Here is a 22,374-nt window from a genome sequence, read left to right as displayed (position 1 = left end):
ACTGGCAATGCCTATATTTATTGTCCATCATCAAGAAACCCAGGGAATGGTTAAGAGTCACCATAGACCGGGAGACCAGTGAGGCCTCCTGTATATCAATGAGACCCCTCGCAGGCTGGGAGACTGCTTTGCCGAGCACCTACCAGAAAAAGGAGGATTTCTCAGTGGCTATCCATTTGAGTTTCACTTCTCGTTCCCATTCTGATATGTCTATTCATGGCCTCCTCTAGTTTCCCAATGAGGCCACACTCAGGTTGGAAGGGCAACATTTTATATTCCATCTGGGTAGCTTGCAACCTAATGACATAAACATCAATTTCTTGAACTTCCAGTAATGTCCTCCCCCACCATTCCCCATTCCCATTTCCCTCTCTCACCTTATCTCCTTACCTGCCTATCACCTCCCTCTGGTGCTCCTCCCCCTTTTCTTCCTTCCATGGCTTTCTGTTTTCTCCTATCAGATTCCCCCTTCTCCAGCCCTGTATCTCTTTCACCGATCGACTTCTTAGCTCTTTGCTTCATCCCCCCTCCCCCTCCCACCTCCCATCTTCTTATCCTGACTCCCCATCTTATTTTTCTCCAGTCCTGATGAAGGGTCTCAGCCCAAAACATCGAATGTTTACTCCTTTCCATAGATGCTGCCTGGCCTGTTGAGATCTCCCAGCATGTTGTGCGTGTTGCTTGGATTTCCAGCAGCTGCAGATTTTCCCTTGTTTGAGCTTTTAATGTTCACTTATTGATTGAGATGAGCTGACAACTGTTTGGAGACACACCAGTAGCTTTTTTTGGACACTCTGTCAAGACGTCACCAACTCCTATAATTTATTTTCAGGTATTCTCTCTGTATTTCACCTAAAAGGACCGGAGCTCTTTGCCCTATGCCTTTGGGCCAGGAGAACTCATGCATGGGTTCCTTTTGTCCAGCTTAACGAGTGAGACCAAGCAAAACCAGACCAGGATGGTGAAGGAGAGGGATAGTACTGTGAGGAGGATTTTCAGCAGGAAGCTCTCTCTTCTCATCACCTTTTCAGAGTGCTCCTAGCTTCAGATGACCTTGTACATAGTGAAAGCTGAGGAGCCTATACTTCAACATTGAGGTTATTACTGAGACCCGTGTTCTTGGGGAGGAAAGAATCTGTCTTTACAATACATCCAGAACAGTGTTGCCTGTGACGTTCAAGGTTACAGCTGCACTTTAGCACATAACTTTTTTCTGACATGGATGATAAAGTCACATTTCTCAAATCCCTTGTGTAAGACCTTCCCAAGGAGAGAAAAACAGTGTGTTCTATTTTAATATATATTGCAAAAAAAGAGTACATGCCAGTCACAGAGTCAGGGAGGCTATTACTAGAGAAATGATTAAAATAGCCGACACATTACTACTACATTCTACTGGGAAAATACTGTCTGATTTCTTTTCTCTCAATGCTATCATTGAAATCTGTACTCTTTTATATCTTGTAATATTTTAGATTGGTTATTGCAGGAGATTCTTGGATCTCCCACATTTTTGGACAGCTTGTTTATCTGCCCGTCATGGGAAATAATCACAAAGTGATGCTTGCCTTTTGGAATAGCATGTTTGAATACTAAACCTTTCTGCGCATGGATCAGAATATGTGTGCTCTAGGATATATCTGTACACTTGCCTAAAGGAGGTTCTCTCAGCTTTGTGCTCTAAAGAATGACTTATAAGGGATTACAGGTTGTTTGGGGGGGGGGGGGTGTAGGACCACTACTATATCATAAATATATCTTGCATTATCATAAACACAAGTAATTCTGCAGATGCTGGAAATCCAAAACAACACTCACAAAATGCAGGAACTCTGCATGTCAGGCAGCATCTATGGAAATGAACAAACAGTTGACATTTCGGGCTGAGATCCTTTTTCAGGTCCTAATAAAAGGTCTCAGCCTGAAAAGTCGGCTGTTCATTTCCACGGATGCTGCCTGACCTGCAGAATTCCCCCAGTATTTTGTGTGTGTTACAAGTTATCGTGTTAGCCCTGACAACTTGCCACATTGTGAGGTGGGGACTCCTAGGCGTTCACTATCAAGCGAACTCCCACTTTTGCCTCATCAACTACCTCTACAATTGTAGGGAAGCGGATGTTTCTTGCTCTGCCTCTACCATCGATGCACCCTCCAGTCACACTGACAAACATAGGTCACCTGTTAACGTGTGAGACATTTGTGTTAGCTTCGCTCAGCTTGTGCACTCAATATTTCAGTAGAATTAGATGTACAAGCTAAATTATTAAAAAATGAAGATAATCAGTATCTGATTCCAGATGCATTTGAATCATGCTAACATCAATTAGCCCCAAAATTGTTTGCAAAATCCAGACTAACAAATGGGCACCTTGAATTAGCACAGCAATTGCTGTGTCTGGTTCCAATCAATGACCGGAATATTCCAAGGTTTTTCTTTCATGGAACATCTTAAAATCACCTTGATGTTTCAATAAATGATATGCCCGTGAGGATAAAATGACTCACTGGCACTGGCGGGTGACTCACTGGCTTGATGACGGGGTACGTGGAGGGGGGGCTTACTAATTGAGGACCTCAGCTATTTTTCCTTGTAGTCTATCTGTGGTGAGTACAATAGGGGCCTTTAATTTTATAGAGCTGGTGCGTCTTGAAATATTTTACATGGCACGATTGCCTTTAGGAATCAGGTTTCTTTGAAGACTGGGATTTGTTACGTTGCCAGTAGGTTTCAGCAGCTAAAGTGGAGTTGGATATTGAAGTTTATTTCTAGAGAGTGTGTATTGAAATCTTGGGGATTCATGGACACTGAAGACGTTGTGTGCTTCTGAGTAACTGGGAGCCAGACTTCATGGGGTGGAGTGGGGTGTGGAAAGGTTTGGGATTTTGTTTTCGAGGGAGAATTGGAGTTTACCAAGGAGTGAAGGTCAACAATTGCAGTTCTTGGTTTTTCTTGGGAGTCCATGGAAGTTAAAAATTTATCTGAGAGTGTGTTTTGTTTTTACAGCAAACGTCGCTGGCAAGTTATGGGAGACCAAAGATTGATGGTGAATTGAAAGTCTGCTCCACAGTTAACAGAACAAAACAGGATCGGTGAGTATGTTGAAGGTAACCTTGCTGAGGCTGGCAGATCAAAATCCAAAAGTTCAAAGTGAATTTATTATCAAAGTACATATAGTATATACCACTATATACAACCCTGAAAATCGTTTTCTTGCAAGAAATCACAATTAATACAAAGAAACACAATGAAAGACCACACACAACAAAAGGGATAAACAACCAATGTGCAAAAGACTGTGCAAATACAAAATGAAAATAAAAATAAAAATAAACAAGCAATAAGTATTGAGAACATGAACTAAAGTGTCCTTGATAGGTTGTGGGAGCAGTTCAGTGTTTTATGAATGAAGTTATCCCCTCTGGTTCAAGAGCCAGATGGTTGAAAGGGTAATGGCTGTTCCTGAACCTGGTGGTGGGGGTCTTGAGGCTGCTGTACCTCCTTCCTGATGGCAGCAGGGGGAAGAGAGCACGCACTGGATGGTGGAGGCCTTGACAATGGATGCTGCTTTCTTGCAAAAGTGCCTCATGTAGATGTGCTGAATGGTGGGGAGGGCTTTATCCGTAATGGACTGGGCTATAGGTACCAATTGTTTAGACTTTTCCATTCAAGGGCATTAGTGTTTCCATACCAGGCTGTGATGCATCCAATCAATATACTATCCACCACACATGGAGAGAAATTTGTCAAGGTTTTAAATGACATACCAAATTTTTGCAAATTTCTGAGACAGTAGAGGCACTGCTGTGCTTTCTTTGTAATAGCACTTACACACTGGACCAGGGACAGGTCCTCTGAAATGATAACACTGAGGAACTTAAAATTGCCAACCCTTTCCACCTCTCATCTCCCATTGTTCCAGATGCTGGGAGAGTTCAGTACCAGAGGGCATGGTTTGAGAATAAGGGGTAGGTCATTTAGGACAGAGTTAAGGAAAAACTTCTTCTCCCAGAGAGTTGTGGGGGTCTGGAATGCACTGCCTCAGAAGGCAGTGGAGGCCAATTCTCTGGATGCTTTCAAGAAGGAGCTAGATAGGTATCTTATGGATAGGGGAATCAAGGGATATGGGGACAAGGCAGGAACCGGGTATTGATAGTAGATGATCAGCCATGATCTCAGAATGATGGTGCAGGCTCGAAGGGCCGAATGGTCTACTTCTGCACCTATTGTCTATTGTCATTGAAGACTGGCTCATGGACCCCCAGTTTCCTCCTCAGTCTTGCTGGTTGGTGGGTTAATTGGTCATTGTAAATTGTTCCATGATTAGGCTAGGATTAAGAAATTCGGGGTTGCTGAGTGTCGTAGCTCAAAGGGCCAGAAGGGCCTTATCCACCCTGTTTCTCAATTGAAAAAGACACAATAAACCTCACCAGCATTATACCCCATTCCAAAGACATACGGGTGAGAAGGTTAATTGGTAACATGCAGACATCCCACCTCTCCCGGAAGTTCCAGGAGTTTCCTGCATATTGATTGCGGCTCCCTGACACCCACAAATTATATACAATATCCCGGAAATCAATTTTTTTGAGAGCGCAAGAGCAAGAGAGAGTGAGTGAGAGAGAGAGAGAGGGGGAGAGAGAGAATGAGAACGTGCGCCATGGCAAAGTGTTCCAAAAACAGAAAATATAAAACATACTTCACCCCAGACTACACTAAAGTCTACCCCTACCTGATAGGGGTCAAAAACAACGACAGTGTTGCTCGCTGCTCTGTTTGCAGCAGTGGCTTTTCTATTGCCCATGGTGGGTTATATGACTGTAAAAGACATGTTGAGGTGAGTTTAACAGGTGTCATTCGTTCATTAGCATAGCTAAAGTTATTTAAACTAGCTGGCTAGCTGCTAAGGAGCTACTGTATTGCAGACATCCCACCTCTCCCGGAAGTTCTGGAAGTCTCCCGCAAATTGATGGTGCTACCTCCCTGAAATGAGTTTTTGCAGGGTGGGGTGTCTGTAACATGGGTGCAGTTAGCCCGGAAGGGCCTGTTACTGTGTTGAATCTCTAAATAAATAAGTGACCAGTTAATTTTAGCGATGTGTATCGATGACTGGTCCAGAACAACAGAGGAAACTAAAGGGCATTCAGTCCACGTGTGTGACGGTCGGGATCCCGCGAGCTCCTCCCAGTGAGGATGCATAATCTGTGACGCCTGGACACAATATCTAAGGTGTATCCACCAGTGTGAACCAATTTGCCTGGAGCCTGTACCCAGTGGAGCTGATCTTGGTGAATGTTTTGAGTTAGTGTTTTGCAAGTGGAGGCGCTGAGGCCGTATTGCCTCGTCTTTTTGACTCGCACGGGGAGCCCTATTGGAGCTGAGTATTACTTGGCATGTTGCTGTTTGTGTTCCAGGTACCTCTTCCTCTTTGATAAGGCGGTGATTGTATGTAAGCGGAAAGGTTACAACTACGAGCTGAAGGAGATAATTGATCTACAGGCTCATAAAATGACCGATGACCCCATGAATAACAAGGATTTGAGAAAGGTAACTGGTACTGTGTTCCAACCAACAGGCAGTTTTCATTAAGCTGCAGTATTACTGGGGCGGTGACGTACTTGCTCCCAGGTCTGTTGGAATCTCATAAGAATGTGTGTGGTTAGACTGTACCTGTTTATGCATGAATGAGGTTGAAGGTACATGTGTCCTGTGACTGAAACCTGGGCTCCAGTCAGTGAACAGTGCCTCTAGAGTAGGGAAATACATTCAGAATTTAGAAATTTAAGCCAGCGTCAGTGTTGGGATAATAAAAGCTGTGGCTCAATGCCCCCCCCCCCCCCATCCCAGTCTATTCATTAAGTTTTTATGATTTAGTTTAAACTTGACTGCCCACTTAAGATATAGGAGCAGAATCTGGCCATTCAGGTCATCTCCCCCCAACCTAGGCCTTTGAACTGCCCCTTACCATCAAAAACAGCATCTCCTTATATTTTGCAGCCCTTTCTCAAGCCCCTGAGATCCCTTCCCGTCTTTGACAGGCCTCCCCTTATCCCACGCTCTTTTTCGTACACGGCCCTCGTCTCTCACCACTGCGACACTGGCCTTCCTTCCACCTGCAGACCGGCTGCAAACCCCTTTACAAAGTGAAGAAAAGTGACGGCCTGTTCTGATCCATTTTACTCCAAAAGGTCCTGGACAGGACAAACCTCTAGAGAGTCGTTACTAGTTTATTTCAGCATCTCGGGCAATGTTATATGATGGAGTAGATAAGAGAATCCTGAGTAGTGTGAAATCTATGATCGATCTCATTTGCTTTTCACATTTGTTATATTCAGCACGATGCTGACTGACTTTTCTGCTGTGTTCTTTCATGCTTCCTAGTCCCATGGGAAAATGGTGAGTAGTTGCAAGTCATCTGCTGAGAAATACTTGTGGCCTCCAATTTATCTCCCTATCATGCGTTGATTTTAATCAATCAGCTGGTGTCTCTAGATTTTGCTGCTATATTGACCGGTCTCGAGCTCTAATGTGTATTTAATAAAAGGAAATCTCGGATAAATAGTATAGACCAAAGGAAGGAAGTCCAGGGCAGGGCTTTCTAACCTCCTTTATGAAATAGCATCTGGAATCCGAGTGTTGTACTCAGTAGATTAGGACAACACGTATCTTTGCCTGATATTACTGATTTACTTGCTAATTATCTGTTTTGATGTTACTGGTAGGATGTTTACTGGTATTAGGTTGTCCTAATGGTTACCAGGAAATGTTTATCTAATGATTGTTTGTGCTACTGATTACTGGACAAACTCGTATCCAGGGTGATAGCTATCTTCACTCGTTACTGGATATTTGTTTTGACCACAGGACATATGAGCAGAATTAGGCCATTCAGCCCATCAAGTCTATGCCACCACTCAATCATGGCTGATTTATTTATTTTAACCACGTTCTCCTGCCTTCACAACATAACCTTTGATGCCCTTACTAATGAATCGCCGCTTTAAATATACCCAGTGACGTGATGCCTCCACTGATGTCTGTGGCAATGAATTCCAAAGATTCACCGATCTGGCTGAAGAAATTCCTCCTATTCTCAGTTCTAAAGGGGCACCCTTGTATTCTGAGGCGGTGTCCCTGGTCCTAGACCCTCCCACTATTGGAAAAACCCTGTCTGCATTTTGTGGTGAAGCTTTGTGCTGCTAGTTTGTTCTTACTTGGTGAAAATTTGGTCACGTGGTTGTGGGGTGATAGGTAGCTGGGGATGTCGATGACTAGGTGAGCACCTGCCTGGAGGTACCTAGTTCTTCCAGTTGTCAGGTGAACATTTGCTTGAGGAAATCTTTGCATGACACTTCACTGGGTGGATAGTTGGATGGATTTATGACAGGCAACTGCTTACTCCTCCTGTCCTTGTTAATCTGTTGACTCTCTCTCCAGGTACTCATAAGGTGAGACTGTCTGTGGCAATGTTGGTAAACACCAAATGGTCCTCCAGAGCCCTCTCCTGTAGTGTCCTGGGTATTAGGATCACTTCTGCCTGGAGCTTCTTGCTAAACCATACACTCACTCTAATTAGGACAGGATTGGGACTAGGCCTGGGCTCTGAATGAAAGGTTTCAACACCAGAAGTCTTTGTTGTCTAACACCAGGCAAAACAACTGCATGGCTTCAGAAGTAAACATGTCACAGAACGACTTCGGCTGTGCGACTTGAGTGGCCTCTGGTTTACAGAGATCATGTGAAAGATGAATGTTGTTGTGGAGTCAAGGAGGAACCAGAGAATCTCAGCAAGGCACCACCATTACCAAATTATGTTTAGAGCTTCCACAGCAATGATTAGGAACAGGAGATGGCCACTGGTATTAAAGCTTTTACAGATGGAAGGGCCAGAGGAATATCTGTCTTTTATTCATGGAAAATCCTTGCCCCTATTTGTCGTGCATAACAAGGACTCTATGTACTGAATCGTTTTATTTGGTGGAAGTCTGTGTTGCTGGATCAGCTGGGCTGGTTATGAGGCAAACATTTACCCAGTGATGGTTGCCAGGTGCCTGTTTAGCACTCTTGGTTTGTGTTCCACGCTTCTCGTCTTGATTTCGGCCTTCCGCAGCTGAAACGAATTACATCCTCCACCTCTCCCAGCTGTCCGTGCAGGGAAAGAATTTGACTCTATTGAACATCCGGGAATGTCTGGATTAAGGAAGGGTTCTTAACCTAACCACGGATCAACTGGTTTTGATTAACCGTGGCTTTTTATATTGCAGGCAACTAATAATATCCTAATTTTGAGTGTGAAATGGGCAGAGTGTTTCCAACAGAATGGCAGAATGTTACATTAGCAGAAAAGCTCCATGAATGGGAAAGGCAAATGTGACAGCTGGGAGTTAAAGTCAGTGACCACAGATTTCTTCAGCCCCTTGTATCATATTGAAGCGGAGCAGATTCCCAGGCTAAGTGTACTCATCCAGCAGGGCCAACTTGACCTCAGGGACTGCAGAAAAACTGAAGGAGTTTCAGCCTAGGGAGAGTGTTTCTGCCGAAAGGTATTTGGGTGCAGCCGTAGTTCAAAAACCAGGAACCTAATGGCCGAGGCTAACAGTCCACAAACCCAAGCTGAAGTCTCACCATGAAACTGTGAAGTAGAAGTTCTGGAAACTAGAAAAACAAGAATAGTGTGACCTAATCATGGAGATTTCGAAAATGATCAGATTATGGTTACCACCTGCTCTGGTTCATTATTATCTTTGAGAGGAAATCTGGCATCCTGACCCTGTCTGCCTGACGTGTAACTTCATGCCTTCTAATGAATTGTGAAGTTACTCAGTGAGTTACTTAGTTGTACCATCACCGCGGAGTTCAAACAAAAAGGGCAAAAATAGAAAGACCACACGGCATCAAACTCCGCTCTGTATTCAGACAGAGCAGAGTTGCTCCTGACCTTGCCAATCTCAATTCTCAAACAGCTGGACTGGATGTAAATGGGAAGACCTACCCCACAGACCAGTCAAGTACAGCCTGAAGAAGGCATGGTCATGGAATGGTATCTTGTCAGAATCAGGCTTAATATCACCGGTATATATTGTGAAATATGTTGTTTTTTGGCAGCAGAACATTGCAGTGCATACAAATGAAAACTATAAATTACAATAAGTATGTGTAACAAAATTTAATTAAATAAGGAGTGCAAAAGAGAGGAAAAAATACTGAGGCAATGTTCATGGGTTCATTGTTCATTCAGAGATCTGCTCTCAGATGGGAGGAAGCTGCTCTTGAAACGTTGAGTGTGCGTCTTCAGGCTCCTGTACCACCTCCTTGATGGTAGCAATGAGAAGAGGACTTGTCCTGGGTGACGGGGGTCCGTAATGATGGATGCCACCTTGCTGAGGCATCACCTTTTGAAAATTTCCTGGATGCTGGGGAGTCTAGAGTCCATGATGGAGCTGGCTGAGTTTAGAAACTTTCTGCAGCTTTTTCTGATTCTGTGCAGTGGCCCGTCCATACCAGAGGGTGATATAGCCGGTCAGAATGCCCTCCATGGTACATCTGTAGAAATTTGCGAGTGTCTTTGGTGACATACCAATTCTCCTCAAATTCCTAATAAATTATAACCACGGTTGTGCCTCTTTGTAATTGCATCAATATGTTGGGCTCAGGATAGATCCTCAGAGATATTGACACCCAGGAACTTAAAATTGCTCAATCTTTCCACTTCTGATCCTTCAATAAGGACTGGTGTGTGTTCTTCCTGAAGACCACAGTCAATTCCTTGGTCTTACTGACATTGAGTACAAGGTTGTTGCTGCAACACCACTCAACCAGCTGATCCATCTCACTCCTGTACACCTCCTCATCACCATCCGACATTCTGCCAACAATAGCTGTGTCGTCAGCAAGTTTATGGAAGGTGTTTGAGTTGTGCCTAGACCCACAATCGTTGGTGTAGAGACAATAGAGCACTAGGCTAAGCCTGCATCTTTGAGGTGCGCCAGTGTTGATGGTCAGCGAGGAGATGTTATTTTCCACTGAAGGCCTATTGTTACAATTGTCAAATTGTGGTGGATCCAGGTCCTTTCTTAGGCAGGAGTTGATTCAAGCTGTGACCCAACTCCTCAGAGCACTTCAGCAATGTAGATGAGAGTGCCACGGGTGATAGTCGGTGAGGCAGCTCACATCTTTGAGAAGTTGGTCATGGCTAGATTCACCTGCTGCCTAAGGAAGGGCCTGGTCTTGAATAACACTTGAAAGGAGGACTGAAAGCTGTAAGGACATAGGATGTTCTTAGGGTGGGGGTCTTCACTGCTCTTCTCCAAGAAGACCAGAATTAACCAAGCTGACTGGGCTGCATCGAGGTCTGGATAGCAATTTGAATGTGCAGGAACGTAAGAAGCTATTGGGAACAGGGAACTCAGCCCAATACATCATGGCCACTTCCCTCCTCACCATCAGCAAAATCTATGCAAGGCACTGCCTCTAGATGGCGACATCCACCATCAAAGATCCCCACCATCCAGGTCACACTATCTTCTCATAGCCACCATTGGGCAGGAGGTACAGAGGCCTGAAGCCCTTCCCCACCAGGTCAACTTGGTTCAAGAATAGTTACTTCCCTTCAACCATTCAGTTCTTGAGCCAACTTTACGGTCTCGGCCCGAAATGTCAACTGTACTCTTTTCCATAGACGCTGCCTGGCCTGTTGAGTTCCTCCAGCATTTTGTGTGTGTTGCTCGGATTTCCAGCATCTGCAGATTTTCTCTTGTTTGTGATTGGATAGCAGTAATCGGTGCAGTTTAGAAACACTATGGCTTCTTTAATCACTTTGCACTAAAATGGAATTTGGTTTTGTTTTAATTGTTACAATTGTTTATAATTTATGTTTAATTCATGTTTCCCTTATGAATACTGTTTACATGATTCTATGCACCTACTGGCCACTTGATTTCATCCTCCTGTACCTAATAAAGTGCTCACTGAGTGTACGTTTGTGGTCTCCTGCTGTGGTAGCCCAAGGTTCGACATTTTGTGCATTCAGAGATGCTCTTCTGTCTGCCACAGTTGTAATGTGTGGTTATTTAAGTTACAGCCTCCTTCCTGTCAGCTTGAACCAGTCTTGCTATTGTCCTCTGACTTCTCCCATGAGCAAGTTGTTTCCGCCCACAGAACTGCTGCTCACTGGATGGTTTTTTTTGTGTTATTTTTTGCACCACTTTCCGACAACTCTAGATATTGTTGTGCATGAAAATCCCGGGAGATCAGCAGTTTCTGAGATACTCAAACCATCTCATCTGGCACCTGCGATCATTCTACAGTCAAAGTCACTTGATCGCGTTTCTTCCTATTCTGATGTTTGGTTTGAACAAAAACTGAACCTCGTGACCATATCTTCATGCTTTTATTCGTCGAGTTGCCGCTACGTATTTCGCTGATCAGGTACTTGCATTAACGAGCAGGTATGCCTAATAAAATGGCCACTGAGTGAATGCCTGCGATGCTGCTGCAAGTAGGTTTCGCGTTGCATCTGTTCAAGTGTGCACACTTCCATAGGACAATAAGCTCAACTTTGGATGGGTGCTGATGGACAAGGCCACCAGACACTGAACCAACACAAAAGATAAATGCACTTGACCATATTCTTTTAGTCTACTTGTAGCAAACACATTTATCCATGATATCATCAATAGAGCGAGCACTGCTCGTAAAGTCCTATTTTCATAAGACCATAAGGATAGGAACAGAATGAGGTCAAATCCAATCCTCCATTCGATCATGGCTGATTTATTTTCCCTCTCAACTCCATCCTCTTGCCTTTGTCATGTAACCTTTGACACCCTTACTAATCACGAATCTATCAACCTCCATTTTAAATGTAGCTAATGAAGACACCCTCCATTGTAATACACACAAAATGGTGGAGGAACTCAGCAGGCCAGGTAGCATCTAGGAAAAGAAATATCGACTGTGCTTTTTTCCTAGATGTTGCCTGGCCTGCTGAGTTCCTCCAGCATTTGTGTCAGTTGCTCAGATTTCCAGCATCTGCAGATTTTCTCTTGTTTGTGATTGGAGCCTCCATTGTGCTGTCTGACACTATATTTGTGCGAAATAAAGCAGGCATCCACAAGGTGCTCTGAGCCACCACAACTGTAACTTCTTGGCTTGCTCCAACACTGCTGCCAAGCCAGGGGATCGAATATGGTTCAGTAAGAGCTGCAGAAAGGCAAGGCAATAATGCTCAGTGACCTGGGTTCAATTCCCACCCCTGTCTGTAAGGAGTTTCTACATTCTCCCTGTGACTGTGTGGGTTTCCTCCGGGTGCTCTGGTATTTCCTCCCACTTTCCAAAGACGTATGGGTTAGTAGTTTCATTGGTCACATGGTGTAGTAATCAGGTGGCAGGGCTCATTGGGCCAGAGAGGATTGTTACCGTGCTGTATCTCTAAATAAGATAAATAAAACCAGGAACAATGTCAACTTAGCTTGAAAATGCCCAGGTGCCAATCTGGAGAAGCTGCAGCACACTAAAGAGTGAAAACCACGTGCAGTAGATAGTTAAATAATCCCACAACCAATGGATCAGACCAGAGATCGGCTGTCTCACTACGTTTAGGTCTGGTGTACAATTGAACAGTTAGCAAAAGGAGCATGCTCACTAGTGTCAGGTCCTGGCTTGTCGGTGTTTAAATCCAAACTGAAGCCACAGAGTTAGGTTTACCCAGAACTGCCGAGTGGATAATCTATCTTAGCTTCCTCCTGAAATCCTACCATCAAAGTTTGTCTTCACCAAATTCAACTTATTTCACCTGACATCAAGAAATGGGTTAAGGTAATGGTTACCTGTGTGACTAGCCAACTATGGACCTGTGACTCTGGCCGAGTTCTCATATACATTGGCATCTACTGGATAGTATGAATGCTCCGCAGGTATGGCCTGTTCACAAGCTACAGGACAAATCAATTCTGGCTAATTATGGTCTAATCGGTGTACTCTCAGTTTACCAGTAGAGTGATGGAAAATTTCATCAACAGGTATGTCAAGTAGTACTTTGTCATGATTAACCTGATCACGAGTGCCTGGTTCGAGATTCTTGAGAGTAACAAAGTTCCAAGCCTCGTCACAGAGTTGATACCAAATTCTGAACATGAAGCTGATATTGACTACCCTTGACCAAGTATTGCATCAAAGAGTCCTGGTAAAGCTGACATCAGTGGCAAAATACGCCTTTAGTTGGAGCCAAGCTTTGGACAAAGGGAAGATAGTTGTAGCCCTTGTAAGTCAATCATCCCAGACTCAGGATCTCCTCAGGGGTGTGTTCTAAACCAATCCATCCTCCGGTGCTTCATCAATGACCTTCCATCCATCAGTCAGAAGTGGGCCATTTATTGACTGAACCAGTTCTGTTTGCAACTCATCAGTCAACAAAGAAGTCCAAGCTGCCAGACAGCAAGACTGAAACAAGATGTACTCGTGGGCAAGTGACATCTGTGCCATTTCCAACAAAACGTGTCTAACTACAAACCTTTGAGATTCCATGGCATTACTATCACTGAGTCCTCCACCTTCAGCACCATTGACCAGAACTTCAACACCATGGCTACAAGAGCAGTCTGAGGCAGTTAATCCTGTAGCAAGCATCTCAAAACCTTTCCTGCACCTTTTAGTCAAATTAGGAAAGTGAAGTAGTATTCTCCAAGTGTCTGGATGATTGCAGCTACAGCACAGAGTTGGCCCTTTGAGCTGCGCTGTCCAGCAAAGCCTGATTTAATCCTAGTCTAATCACAGGACAATTTGCAGTGACCTATTAACCTAGTATGTCTTTGGACAGTGGGAGGAAACCAGAGTGCCCGGAGGAAGCCCACGTGGTCACAGGGGGAACGTACAAACCCCTTACAGACAGTGATGGGAATTGAACCCGGGTCGTTGGTAGTGTGAAGCGTTGTGCTAATCACCACTCTACCTTGCCGCCTCAAAGCAAACCACTTGACTGGTACCCCATCGACCACCCTAAATGTTTATTCATTTCTACCATTTAGATAATGCATTATTCGTGAACACATCGGCTCCTCTGACCCCAGCTCTCAAGGTGATAACTTCTATTGTCAGGAAGTACAGAGGCAGTAGATACATAGGAGCAGCGTTGCCTGAAGTTTCCATTTAGTGATTCACTGTCCTGGTTTGGAAATGTATCACTGCTCCTTGATTGTTGCTGAATTTAGGTCCTGAAAAAGACAACTCAGTCTTCAGAAGGACCACACCATCTCGAGGACACTCAGGCATGGGTCATGATGGTGATCTTGCTGATAACGCCCAAACCCCAAACTTCATACATGAAGCAAAATAGAAATAACGTGACTTTATTCCTCAGTAGATGCCCCTCGTTGGGTATCTGGCCTTCAGCAGGGCTGAATTTGAGGGGATCAGATGGGTGACGTTGTTTTCCTGTGTCTCTAACTGAGTGACTTTGCTTTCCTGTTTTTCAGTGGTCCTATGCATTTTATTTAATTCACCTCCAGGGCAAGCAGGGGTTCCAGCTGTTCTGCAAAACGGAGGAAATGAAGAGGAAATGGATGGAACAGTTTGAAATGGCATTGTAAGTCTCTTAGCAACCTCTTGGCTGATGCAATAAGCCCCGTGAGATGTTATAATGAGCTGCTTTTCAAAACTCACTGCATTGGTTATTCTGGACTGAAATTTAACTTATGGATTCAGTCTGGAGTGATTGATCATTCAATCATGAACGGCTCTATTATTAGGAATGGAATCCAGAATCCTCTCTTCTCGCCCATGCATTGATGTCTAAAACAAGTAGGAGAAATTGTGGCAGGTAGGGCATTTTGAACTGTGATTTAGGAGGTCCAAGTACAGAAGTCATTGAAAGCCAGTGGACACTTTCAAAGCATATTGAAGAAGGATGGGGAATTTTGGGCTTTAAAACCAAGGAGAGCTGGATAATTGAAGGAAGGAGGGAAGGTGATGAACTTTTTAAAGTGATTAAATGGGAAGCCTGCCATTTTAAAAGAGGGCAAGTCCTTGTAACATTGATGGGTGGAGCTTTTTTTGTTCTACTTTCTCGGAATACCTTACTAATATGCAGAGCAATGTGATCAGGCTCTAGTTTCATGTTTAGTCAGAGCTATTTTATGTTTCTCTCAAGTCTTTAAGTGTGTATTCTGGCAGGTGCTTCATATTTTTGTTTTTTTTCTGATTAATTCAATGGTTCAATCTAATGTCAGAGAATGTATGCACTGTACATCTTGGGTTGAGGGCTTATGTTACAATCTTTTGGGAAATTGTGTCTTCTGAAAGTCTTATTGGACCACTGAGGTTCATTTATCACTAAATGATTGTACTGCCAGGTGGTCTGAATGGTAAACATGATATAAATATATAAGTGTAGAACATCTGTAGCCAGAATAAGTGTCCACAGCTGACAAAGTACTTAGCACTTCTTTGTGGCTGTGAGCATCTTAAATTTAGGCACATACCTAATATGGTAAGGCATGTGCTGATTAAGGATAATCTAAATTACTTGGGTGACTCGGATAGTAGGAACATTGCTTCACGCTTCCTGTGATCTCTGGTGTTGTCTGTGTGGAGTTTGTATTTTTGCACCACATGACTGGGTGTTCAAGTTTCCTTGTCTATCTCAAAGGCGTGGACTGGGAGGTCAAATGGCCTTTGTAAACTGCCCCTAGTGAGAGGAGGGGAATCTGAGAGGAGTAGATGAGAATGCGGGGAGTGTAAAAGATGGGATTAATGTATGAGTAATGCCAGTGGCTGTTTGGATGCCAGCGTGTATAAGCCGGACTGGAAGGTCTGCTTCTCTCATTGACTCTGTAACGACTCTTAAAAGTTCCACTTTGTTCCTTGGCTGCAGAAGGGTTGGTAGAAGACTAATGGCACCCTTCTCTGCAGGTTGGGCAGTAAATTGGCAGGGGAGGGATCAACATACATGGTTGTGACAGACATGGGACTGCAGGTTAAGTCCTCTGAGGCAAATGCACGAGGGAACACCTACAGAGATTGTCTTTGCTCGAGGTGTGGCTTTTGATCCGAAGGTATGCTAACCTTCCTTGATTTTTTATTTGGTTATGGATACTTTGATGTTTCTGGGAAGAAAATTGAGGGGCGCCTAAAGACAAGTCCAGTCTGTGTAGGGAGGCAGGACACCACCAGTTCACAGGCACAGGTGGGGCCGGGTAATGGTATGAGAGGAAACTCCAGTCGCTCCAGAGGAGACTGGAATTCTGACCTCCACCTTGACAACGTGGATGTAGAGTAATAGGGGCAGTGTGGAGGAGAAATCCAAGGAACTTCTGAACCCAGTCCAGAAGCTGCAGAGGAGGAGGAGAGCAAGGCTGAGTCAATCAGGGGCATCAAAGTCTTGTAGACCCAGTGGTGTCAGGGTTCAAGGCATTGCAGGTGCCTGGAGTGTTTGGACTAGTGGACCGCACTTCTGCTTTCAAGAAAGTCAGTAGAAGGCGGGGTAAGTTTGTGATACTGCCTGTGTGCTTCAGGGCGGGTTGATACAGGAACCAATGTCATGGAAGAACATACCTAATGCTCCCCCCCCCCCCAGTTCCCAGACATCAGGATACCACACAGAGTGTTAAGCACACTAGCAAAGGGATACTAAGAAGACATAAAGCAGAATGAGGAGGTCACTCCAGCTGGGAACCGATTGGGTCTTCTACCAATAATACCACTCACTTTGTGGATTTTGTCAGCAGTTTACAAGGGTCAGTGTAACTCAGCTGTTTTGCTGTGACCTTAGACCACGTATTTGCAATGTGCTGGACTTAAATATTGCATTGTTAAAGGCATTGTACAATTTCTTGCACCTTGGGATACCTGTTGGCCAGATTTGGTACGACGGCAGCTTGTCTTCAAGTGACAAAGAGACTGTAAGCCTCACTGCATTCCTCGTGTTTCTCTCCTGGTCCAGCATCTGCTCGATGAAGCAGAGTGAGATGTGTTCCCACTTATTCCAGGAGGTTTACAGTGGGAGAGCTCTGTTATCAGTATCTGTAATCTCTTACAGCCTGTCGCTAGTTTTGTTCTTCTTACCAGAAGACCTAGATTCCCTTGGAATATCCTGTCAAATCAATTAATTTGTTCAACTGGAATGGCTCAAAAAGACTGTAATCTTAAGGTATCATTCTAATAAATCTGCACTATGTCACCTATGGCCCGTGCCAGTGGTGTAGTGGGATCTGCACCGGACTTCAGAACAACAGGTCCCCGGTTCTAATCCAGCCGGCTCCTTGCACACTTTCCAAGCATGCTCTGTTGAGTGTTGAGCTAGTAACTCGGCCTTGTAAAACAGACCAATGCTAAATAAATAACAAGGTTGCCGCCTGATAACACCCAACAAGGCGCAGGGAGGAACTTTACCTTTTTACCTATACCATCTATGGCAGGGGTGGTGAGACTATGGCAGCCATTCCCAGGAAAGCACACACTAATGTTCTGTCGGCACGTGACGTGCAGTGCTGTCCCTCAATTCTTTAAGCCCCACCCATAATGATTATCTTTGCTGCCAAACGAAGCAGTGAATGATGTTATTCTTACCATCTCAGAGCAGTGAGATTTCGCCTCTGGAAATGTCTCATGCTGGTTTGGTGCCAGCTGGATGATTGCAAGAACATACGATGTTGAACGGTCCATTTTGAAATCCTCACAGACCTGGCGTATACATCAATATTTTGATAGTAAAAAAGGTTAGGATAACAATACTATTTGTCTTTTTAAAATATTAATACTAATGATTTTTGAACTGATTGTGGCCTCCGTCGGTCGTGGTCGACCATGGGTACTGCGCCTCTGGTAGTCACTGGTTTGTCGAGCAGTGTCGACTGTGGCTATTGAGGCCAATCCTGGAACGGTAGGCCCTGCCACAGTTGCTGCACGTGTAGGGCATCGTGGGATTGTTGTCTGCTGTCCGCTGTGCTCTCTGTTTAGCTCTCCGCTCCTCAAACTGACTCAGGATCACTCTTTTGCCTTGCTCTCGGTGTTGCTGAACAGGTTTTCTAATACAGTTTATTTCAATCTGTCTCTGTTATACTTTTATTAATAGTGAAATAATAAATCCACATAAAAAAGCAAAGGACATACTTTTCCCAATAAAAACTCCATAATTATTGTTATTAATTTATTAATCAGTGATCATCTGTGCTCAAAATTGCCATGGCATGCCGGAGAATTTTTAGAAGATTATCGCCCATTTGGGCACCCGTTCTCAAAAAAGGTTCAGCATCCCTGACTTACGCTATTTCCTGTCTGAGATACCAAACCCGGAAATGAAGGATCAAATCAAACACAGAAAAGATACAGCATGCACGATGTAGTGCAGATGTACTAAAATGATTCCTCCACAAGGACAGTTAACTTACACAGCTTTCATAGTTTAAGCCTGGAGATTGGAACCTCTTTGAAGTGTTCCGTTGAATGAATGAATGATTTGATTTGATAGGGTAGTTGGAGGGGAATGTGGTAGGGTGACCCAAATAATTGGGCTTAATCTTAACTTGAGTTTGCCAGGAAATGTGGTAAACTCAAAATGTAATGGAAATCTGGCCTGCTCGCCGCAAAAGAAGAGATTAATTCAGAACTCCAGAACGCTCTCTCTTGACGATGTGTGAGAGTCTGTTGGTCCTCGAGTCTGGCGGTTTGGAGAAGTGACATGGAAAATTGTAGCGTTGGAACAGCGATCTGCTGGTCTCCCCTCTTGTTGTAGGAAAGATCTCTCTCTCTCCCTTGCTAGTGAGAGAGAACTTGTCAAAGTGTTGGGATGGACAGTAGTTTTTGATGGATTCTAGATTGTGGTCTCTTTGGGGGCTTTGCTATTGCTTGCTTGGTGGGTGGTGGTGGGGGGGTTGATGCTTTTGCTGGAGGAAGTGGGGGATGGGAGAGTGTTGATGTTTTTGATGCTGCCTGTGCGTAGGAGGGGGCTTTGGGGTTCTAGCGTTTTTCTGTCATTCATTCTTTGGGGTTTTTCTCCAGTTTCATGGATGTCTGTGAAGAGTAAGAATTTCAGGTTGTATACTGTAAACATTTTCTGGTATTAAATTGGACCATTTGAGGTAAGGTATACTTTTGGTGAATTATGTTGTTTAGGATTACAGAATTAAAGTATGTCAGTGGAGTTAGGATGCTAATAAGCCATGATTTTACTCAACAGCAGGATAGTTCTGAGGATATAAATGATTTCCTCCTGTTCCCAGGTGTACCACAGTGTACATCAACCGTGCATTCAATTCTGCTCACCTGAGTGCTTCGTAGAAGCAGCTGCTTCTCAGATTAGGGGATGAATAAAATTAAAAGGCTTTAATTAGATAGTTAAAAGAAGTGCCTGCTGATGATTTTTTTTCTCAAATTAATTTCCTTTTCAGATCAAATATTAAACCTGAGAAAGCAACAGCAAATTATCATAATTTCCAAATGACGACGTTCGACAAATTCACAAACTGTAAAGCCTGCAAGATGTTGTTAAGGTAAAAATGAAAGCAAGCTGTGTGGCCCTGAGGGGCTGGGAGGTGTACGCTGATCCTGTGGGGGCAGGGTTTCAGAATACATTAGGGTGATGGTCCTATTCTGCATTTATAGCTTTTAAAATGAAGACATAGTTAACAGTAATTAATCGATGATTACTATATTATTAATTAATTAGCAACTGCGGGGTGGTACTGAGGAGCAGTGAATGGTGGAATCATTTGCTGAAATGGTGCATCCCACTTGGTTTGACAAAACCATGAATAGGTGTTACGGCCCATGCTCAATATCTTGGAGCTGGACTGGAGATTTAATGAAGACTGGTTAAGAATATTAAATGTAAGGCATCTCTTTTGTCCAGCGTGTAACTGATAGTGTTGTACCTCTTGGTGCTGTTAACTACTCCGAAGTACAGTGGTGCTGATCAGATGGTTTCCTGGTAACTGTCTAATAAGACCCTAAGACCATTAGACATAGGAGCAGAATTAGGCCATTCAGCCCATCGAGTCTGCTCCGCCATTACATCATCATGGCTGATCCCAGATCCCACTCAATCCCATACACTTGCCTTCTTGCCATAGCCTTTGATGCCCTGACCGATCAGGAAACGATCAACTTCCGCCTGAAATAAACGCACGGACTTGGCCTCCACCGCAGTCTGTGACAGAGCATTCCACAGATTTACTACACTCTGGCTAAAAAGATTCCTCCTTACCTCTGTTCTAAAAGGTTGACCCCTCAATCTCGAGGCTGTGCCCTCTAGTTCTGGATACCCCCACCGTCTCCACATCCACCTTATCTAGTTCTTTCAACATTCAGTAGGTTTCAGTGAGATTCCACCCCCCACCTTGCATTCTTCTAAATTCTAGTGAGTACAGGCTCAAAGCTGCCAAACGCTCCTCATATGTTAACCACTTCATTCCCAGAATCATCCTCATGAACCTCCTCTGGACTCTCTCCAATGAGAACACATCCTTTCTGAGATATGGGACCCAAAACTGTTGACAATACTCCAAGTGCGGCCTGACTAGCATTATCTCCTTGTTTTTATATTCTATTCCCCTTGAAATAAATGCCAACATTGCATCTGCTTTCTTTACCAAGCTGTAAATTAGCTACTAGTCACAGGCAGCCAACCAGAAAAAGACCCCTTTTATTCCCAATCGCTGCCTCCTGCCTGTCAGCCATTCCGCTGTCCATGCCAGTATCTTTCCTGTAATGCCAGAGGACTTTACCTTGTTAAGCAGCCTCATGTGTGGCAGCTTATCAAGCGCCTTCTAAAAATCTCAGGTAAATGACATCCACTGCTTTTCCTTTGTCCATCCTGTTTGTTACTTCTTCGAACAACCCTTAACAGATTTGTCAGGCAAAGCTTCCCTTTACAGAAACCATGATGACGTTGACTAATTTTATCATTAGTCTCCAAGTACCTTGAAACCTCACCCTTAAGAATAGACTGCAACACTTTCCTAACCACTGAGGTTAGGCTAACTGGCCTATAATTTCCTTTCTTTTGCCTTCCTCCCTTCTTAGAGTGTGGAGTGACATTTGCAATCCTCCAGTCCTCTGGGACCATGCCAGAATCAAGTGATTCTTGAAAGTCCATGACCAATGCATCTGTCATCTCTTCAGCAACCTCTCTCAGGACTCTGGGATGTAGTCTATCTGGTCTATGTGACTTATCCACCTTAAGACCTTTCAGATTGCCTCACATTTTTTTCCTTTGTAATAACAATGGCACTCACTGCTGCTCCCTGACACTCACAGACCTCTGGCACACTGCTAGTCACTTCCACAATGAAGACTGATGCTAAGTACCCATTAAGTTCATCTGGCTTTTCTTTGTCCCCCATTACTACCTCACCAGCATTACTTTCCAATGGTTTAATATCATCTCTAACCTCCCTTTTACTCTTTATATAACTGAAAAAACTTTTAGTATCCTGCTTTATATAATTGGCTACTCTGCCCTCATATTTCATCTTTTCCCTTCTAATAGCTTTTTTAGTTGCCCTTTGTTGGATTTTAAAAGCTCCCAATCATCCAACTTCCCACTCACCTTTGCTACCTCATATTCTCTTTCCTTGGCTCTTATGTAGTCCTTAACTTCCTTTGTCAGCCATGGTTGCCTACCCCTGCCACGTGAGAACTTCTTCCTCCATGGGACATATCTACCCTGTGCCTCGTGAACTATTCCCAGAAACTCCAGCCATCTGTGTAATCCCCTTATTCCATTGTGAAATTGATACATGTGAGTTATGCTTCTCCCCCTCAAACTGCAGTATGAATTCAATCATATTATGATCACTGCTTCCTAGGGGTTCCTTTACATTAAGCTCCATAATAAGATCTGGGTTATTACACAACGCCCAATCTAAAATAGCCCCAAGCAGGCTCAAGCACAAGCTGCTCTAAAAAGCCATCTCGTGGGCATTCAACAAATTTTCTCTCTAGCGATCTGATTTTCCTAATCTCCTTGCCTATTAAAGTGCCCAATTATAATTGTGTCATTATTCTTATTACATGCCTTTTCCAGCTCCCTTTGCAATCTTAACCCCACATCTTGGCTACTAATGAAGGTCAGGAATCCACCATGTAAATTAAGTGGGTAACTCTACTTTGGCAACACAAGGGACTACAGACACTGACAGTCCAGATGAAGGATCTCGATCCAAAATGTACCTGCCCATTTCCCTCTCTTGATGTTGCTTGACCTGTCGAGTTTCTCCAGCATTACTTTTTAAAAATTCTACCTTGGCTCAGTGGTAACTACTTGAAAAAGAGGCCTGAGAGATTATTCTTGCCTCTGAGGATCCATGAAATTGAAACCTCAATATTCAGGCTGGAGACACAAGAAACTGTAAATACTGAAACCTGGAGCAATTTAAAAATAA

The 22,374-nt window shown here is 43.9% G+C and overlaps 1 protein-coding gene across 8 annotated transcripts in view; it reads left to right on the top strand.

The window, feature by feature from the left end:
- Positions 1–22,374, top strand: part of vav2 (vav 2 guanine nucleotide exchange factor) — a 199,537-nt gene that overhangs the window by 154,654 nt on the left and 22,509 nt on the right. For 3 of the 8 annotated variants that reach the window (XM_073052255.1, XM_073052257.1, XM_073052262.1), the window contains 5 exons: positions 3,005–3,090; positions 5,413–5,545; positions 6,380–6,394; positions 14,470–14,579; positions 19,381–19,482. In XM_073052255.1, the coding sequence (XP_072908356.1) occupies positions 3,005–3,090; positions 5,413–5,545; positions 6,380–6,394; positions 14,470–14,579; positions 19,381–19,482 (446 nt within the window). The remainder of the gene's footprint in view (positions 1–3,004; positions 3,091–5,412; positions 5,546–6,379; positions 6,395–14,469; positions 14,580–19,380; positions 19,483–22,374) is intronic. The other 5 variants (XM_073052256.1, XM_073052258.1, XM_073052263.1 and 2 more) reach the window with 3 other exon arrangements.

The sequence above is a fragment of the Hemitrygon akajei genome, chromosome 7 (genome assembly GCF_048418815.1).
Source record: "Hemitrygon akajei chromosome 7, sHemAka1.3, whole genome shotgun sequence".
Taxonomy (NCBI): Eukaryota; Metazoa; Chordata; class Chondrichthyes; order Myliobatiformes; family Dasyatidae; genus Hemitrygon; species Hemitrygon akajei.
This window is presented reverse-complemented; position numbering and strand designations above follow the sequence as displayed.